The sequence below is a fragment of the Candoia aspera genome, chromosome 4, assembly GCF_035149785.1.
Source record: "Candoia aspera isolate rCanAsp1 chromosome 4, rCanAsp1.hap2, whole genome shotgun sequence".
Taxonomy (NCBI): domain Eukaryota; kingdom Metazoa; phylum Chordata; class Lepidosauria; order Squamata; family Boidae; genus Candoia; species Candoia aspera.
In genome coordinates this window covers 118165569-118171078 of record NC_086156.1, presented here as the reverse complement: position 1 = coordinate 118171078, position 5510 = coordinate 118165569, and the positions used below count along the sequence as shown (strand labels likewise).

The 5510-nt window shown below is 57.1% G+C and overlaps 1 protein-coding gene across 2 annotated transcripts; it reads right to left on the bottom strand.

Moving 5' to 3' along the window:
• Positions 1-1236: 1236 nt before the first annotated feature.
• Positions 1237-5283, bottom strand: TMEM102 (transmembrane protein 102). Of its 2 annotated transcripts, none has more exons than XM_063301735.1 (3): positions 5232-5283; positions 4656-4868; positions 1237-3380 (listed from the first exon to the last, which is right to left on the bottom strand). In XM_063301735.1, the coding sequence occupies exons 2-3, from the start codon at positions 4843-4845 to the stop codon at positions 2359-2361; spliced, it is 1212 nt and encodes a 403-aa protein (XP_063157805.1). In that variant the 5' UTR covers positions 4846-4868; positions 5232-5283; the 3' UTR covers positions 1237-2358. The 2 variants fall into 2 exon arrangements, with proteins under 2 accessions (XP_063157805.1, XP_063157806.1); XM_063301736.1 differs by having other exon boundaries at positions 4656-4872; positions 5232-5266.
• Positions 5284-5510: the final 227 nt, after the last annotated feature.

The following is a 5510-nucleotide window of genomic DNA, read 5'->3' as shown; positions in this document are numbered from 1 at the left end:
AGTAAAAAAAAAATTCAGTTTGCTTAGATGTTTGAGAACTAGTGCTGCAATGTGGCTGGGCATTCCCAAACAATAATCCTGTCTCTGTTTTCGTTTAACAACCAGCCTGGAAAGTCTCCCAAAGGTTGTAGAGTATTTTGTAACTTTGGGGTTGGTCTCACCAACATTTTTTAAAAGGTAGTATGTAATAATGGACTGGGTGTTGCGGCTGATTTCCAATGCCTGGAGGCTGTGTGGGCCTAGATGGGGAGGAACCGTCTCCGACTCCATTGTACCAAGGCCGAGTGGCTGTGGATGTTGGGGCCACCTGGACCTGAGGATATCCCATCTTTGACGTTGGATGGGGTGGCCCCTCCCCATTCAAGAGTGCAGCACAATCTGGGGGTCCTCTTGCACTCACAGATCCTGCCTGAAGAGCAGGTGGCTGCTGGGGCCCTTTGCACAGCGCCATTTGGATCAGGCAGCCCCCCAGACAGCCACTCCCACCTTGGTCACCTCCCGGCTTTGCTACTGCAATGCGCTGTATGTGGGGCTGCCCTGAGTGCCCCTCAGAAGCTTCAACGGCTCCAGAATGCAGCGGCCGGCTTGCCTGGGTGTCCTTGTAAGACCCTGGAAGAGATGGAGAGTCACGACAGATAGGCCTGTTAAGCAATTACCTTCCAAGCCTTAATGCAGAAATGTGGATTATTGGATTGTGTGAATGCCACGCCATGCTCATTTTGGAATCAAGCATAATGCTTTTGTAATCAAACTGAGTTTTAGTAAAAAGACAGGCTTTCTGCCTCACAAAAAGACTGTAGGATATGAATCTCAGGGAATTTGGACGACGTCCTTTGGGAAGTCCAAAGTCATGGGGCAGGCATCAAACTAACGGCTGAACCGAACCAGAGACACCGAGGGAGCTGGACAGAGGCTTTCAAGGGGGTCCCAGGGAAGGCGCTTCCTGTCCGTGGGACAAGGGAGCGTGAGGGCGGCCGTCTTGCTTCCTAGACCACCATCCCAGTGGCTGATTTCCGGGCCTGACCCTGTGCATCCTGCTGTCTGCCTGGGTTCACACAACACACTAAACCCTACACTTGCATTGCCAGAGTGGAACCCTGGTGAGTTCAGTGATGACTTCAGGTGACAGCCTGGTTGCTACCACCCCCAAAAGGAAACGTTGGCATCCTGCAATAGGCTGCCCATTCCCCTCTTTCTCCCCCAACCAATGACCACGGCCACCAGCATTCATTGCAAAGAAAGCTTTATTCTGACCTTTTGCAAAGATTAATACAAAATATTATTTACCCCAAAGGCTTAAAAAACGCTCCTTCCCAAACCACAACCCTGAAGCTTCTCTTTTGATAGATTTTATCAATTTTGGTCAGTGTCCAGACAGACAGACAGATGGGGGGGGATAGGCAGGTAAGCAGAGATAGTGCTGTGCAAAATCGATTTACATTAGAAGTGGACTATGACCCTTCCCCGCCATTTAACTATTGAGTAAGAAAATAAAAGTACAAGGCCCAGGCGATGCTTTTCTGAACTATGATTAGAGCACGGTTACTCATCTAACCCTAACATGTGATATTCTAATATTCCATAGGAAAAAGCTTACCTAGCCCAGGGCCCTCCAGATGTGTTGGACTAGAATTCCTGAGCTGTCTAGGGATTGTGAGAGTTGTAATCCAGCACATCTGGAGGATGGCAGGCTAGAAAGAGGTTTGCTAAGATCTTTTCTTCCCGTCCAACCCAAATGTCCCTCTTTATTAACATTCCAGCACCCGGCCCAAAGCAGCCCAGGGTGTCAGAGCTGAGGATTCAGCTAAATCTCTCCTCCTTTTGTGCAATTTGGCACCCTCCAGCAGCATTGGACTGAAGCTGCCAGTCCTCTGGCTAGGTTAGCTGAAGCTAATGGGAGTTGAAGTCCCCAACTTCTGGAGGGCCTACCTCGGAACCTCACGGGATCCCTTTCGGCAGGAATCTGTGTCTGAAACGGAAGGCACATGCTGAGCGTACAGCAAGGAGAAAGATACAGTCATCTGGCTTTCAAACCAGATGTTTTAAGGTTATGTCACTTTAAGGCACAATTTCAGGGTGGCAGAAGGCAGGCCGTCCCTGCGCCCAAGATCCTGCCCTTCCTTTCCTGCGACAGGGGATTACAGCTCCCATCACTGTCAGCGAGCCTGGGGTTGCCGTCCAGCACATTTGCAGTGGCTGCCAGCCTGTTGGATCCCCTCCTCCAGAAAGTGCCCTCTGCAGCCCCCTGAAGGCTGGGAAGCACCCAGGGTGGCTTCTCGGAAAAGTCCAGGGATCCTTCTTCCTGAAGGACTCAAGGTGGGCTGGCTCTGTCTGTCCCTGCTGAAGCCAGCCCAACAGCTAGGCGACCGCGGGGGACAGCAGCTGGCTTCGATAGGCCTTGGCCAGCCGCCTGGCTTCCTTGGCACCCTCCACGGCTTGGCGGAGGTACTTGGCGGGGTTGGCTCTGACCTGGGCCACCACCCGAGCCAGGGTCCCCGTGGCCCAAGGGGACAGGCCTTCCAGGAGGTTCCACTGGGGGAGGAAGTAGCTGGGGAGGCGCCCGTGGACCAGGCTGGCAGCCAGGTCGTCCAGGAGGCCCAGTAAGGCGTGGGCCGCGTTCTCCTCCTGGGCCAGGTAGCTGCCGGGCAGCCGCTCACAGGACCACAAGCTCAGGGTGAAGAGGTGGTACGGCGCCAGGCCTGGGAGGCGGTCCCAGGGGAGGGTGGCCGTGGCGGCTCGCAGGGACCGCAGCAGTGGAGGGGGAAGGGTCCGCCTCACATGCAGCTCGCTGCCCGAGAAGGCCAGGCGCCAGTCGGAGCCAGAAGGGGACGGGAAGAGGTAGAAGCCGGCGGTGACGTCTTCCTCCCTCAGCTTGTGGTCCCAAAAGTGTGCCTGGCTCAGCCAGGGCTGGGCCACCTCAGGCCAGCCCCTCAGGGCCACCACAGGGATGATGTCGTAGAGGACGCGGCAGGGTCCCACGCAGATGACCACGGAGGTGACGCGGCCCTGGAGCTCGACCCGAAGATCCTTGGCAGCCATGGAAAATGCCCGGAAAAACCACTCGGAGACCAGCTGGGCAGAGAGGAACGCTTCGTCCCCAGAGCTGCACTCGGACCAGTGCTGCAGCGTCGCGGCATCGAAGGGCCCGAGGCTGATCTGGGTGTGGCCGGGGGGGCTGTGCTTCATGTCCAACGTGATGGGCACCCCGGCCACGTTCAGAACTGGCACCAGGAGCGTGAAGCTGGCATCGTAGTCCCCGCCGGGAGAAAGGGGGCACGGTGTGGTCAAGTCCACGTGGACCGTGCCCTGCTGGGTTCCGCCGGAGAGGAGGAGGTAGCAGTTGACCAGGGGCAGCCTCCCATCAGATCGCTGGACCTGGCCTGGGGGGAGAACAAGGCAGGGGGTGGGAAAAGGACCGCGGCCAAGCAAAGGCACTCTTGGGGGCGGGGTGGAGATCCGTGTCAAAACCAAAAAGAATAAAGACAGGGTCGAACAGACCTCTTATGGGCCGGTGGCTTTTTTACCTAAATCGCAAATATTTGGACAAGCCTTCTCACTGGACCAGGAATGTAGGTCCGGATCCAACCAGCTAAGGGGGCTTGGCTCCAGCCGCCCCAACTTGATGCTGTCCAGACGTCCCGAACTCCCCCAGTTCCTAGCCACTAGGGATTCTGGTCTTGAGCACCAACACATCCAGACAGCACCAAGTCGGGACAAGTCAGCTTGACTCATCCCCAGGAACTAAAATTATTTCCCCACCCAAACCACTACCTGCAAGAGGGAAAATGCAAGTCTAGATACTGGCATAGGGTTGGCAGGGCTTCTCCGGTGAAAGCCCACCAAGGGAAAGATCGCTCCAATCCGTAATTAAGGAGAAATGCAGGGGAAGAGACCCCCACCCCCACTGGTGTGGCAGGGAGTAGATGCCCCCCTTCCCAGTGGGGATTTGGAGAGGCCGATTTCCTTGCATTTATTTCTAGTATCAGAGCCTAGGGGGATGTGGACCAGGCCATTTTCCCCCCTCCCCCCGAGAAGTTCATGCTGCTCCCTCCTTGGTGGCATTTTGAAAAACAGCCCCACCAGCCTGATTCCGCCAAGTTTTTAAGCCGGGCTGATGGCTTGAGCTCTCCAGCTTGTGGGAGGTACTTACAGGGCATCCACAGGTAGTCCTCGACTTACGACCGTTCGTTTAATAACTGTTCAAAGTTATGACGGCGCTGAAAAAATTGACTTACGACTGGTCGTCACACTTACAACTGTCGCAGTGTCCCCACGGTCACGTGATCAAAATTCCGGCACTTGGCGACTGGCATGTACAGTATTTACGATGGTTGCAGCGTTCCGGGGTCATGTGATTGCCATTTGCAACCTACCAGCCAGCTCCCGACAAGTAAAATCAATGGGGAACTGTGTGATTCACTTAAGGACCGTGGCAAAAAAGGTCATAAAATCTGGCAGAACTCACTTAACGACCGCATTGTTTAGCAATGGAAGTTCTGGTCCCAATTGTGGTTGTAAGTCGAGGACTACCTGTATTGTTTTATATTTTTATTCTGTTTTAACATGGCTGGAGTCTCTTGATTGGGGTGGGCTAGAAAACTGTGTCAACTGTGAAAGCTAGAAGGGGCAGGGGGTGGCTACATGCCCCGACTCACCCAGCAGCGAGAAAACCAAATCTTTGGCTTGAAACAACTCTGGGGCGTCCCAGCCGCTGGGGGTCCTGGCGTCGTATTCTTGGATGAGTTGGTTGAGCTCCTCGATCTGCACCCCGGAGCGGAAATCCAGGTCCGTGAGGGGCTTGGCCGGGGCCGGCTTTGGGGGGTGGTCCTCGGGAGGAGATGCCATTCCCCGTTCAGTCTTCCACCGAGCTCCCTTGCAGAAGCAAACGTCAGTCAAGGGGAGAATAACCGGGGGAGGGGTGGCTTCCACATACAACCCCACCCGGACCAGACCCGGGAGCTAAGCAGGGTCTGGCCTGGTCCTGGATGGGAGACCACAAGGAGACCCCAGCGGGTAGGCTTCACTGGGAAGCCGAGAAGACCGAGGAAAGGACGGGGACGCGCCCGCAGCTGAGAACCGCACAAGCATCCGGGTTGCAACAGGTGCAACGCGGCAGCCCGCCCCGCCCCGCCCCGCCGCCGCGCCCGCCCCGCTCCTTCCCGCCGTCCTCGCCGGGCAGCGGCGAAGCGAGCCGCGACCCCGTCCCCGCCGCCCCCGAGCATCCCGCTCACCGGCGCCCACCTGGCCGAGCCGAAGCCACACCCGCCAGGGCAGACGCCGCCAGGAACTCTGGGAGGTGTAGTTCTACGAACCCCCTCCCCGCCGGCTCCCAAAGCATGCCGGGAGCGGCAGCCTGGCCCTCCCTCCGCTTTTGGGAAAAGCCCCCGAGGCGGCTGCGGCCCGGGCGGCGGGGCTCGGGGGTGCGTCCCCGGTGGATGCCCGCCTCGCTGCCGCTTCCGGCGCCGCGTCCTCCCCTGCCCAGAAAAGGCTCGTGCTGCCCCTCCCGTGGC

Excerpts from the sequence above, each read along its gene's own strand:
- TMEM102 (XM_063301735.1), bottom strand. The coding sequence starts at position 4,845 with ATGGCATCTCCTCCCGAGGACCACCCCCCAAAGCCGGCCCCGGCCAAG. Across the intron at positions 3,381-4,655 it reads TTTGGTTTTCTCGCTGCTGG|GCCAGGTCCAGCGATCTGAT; the intron begins GTGAGTCGGGGC and ends TTCTCCCCCCAG.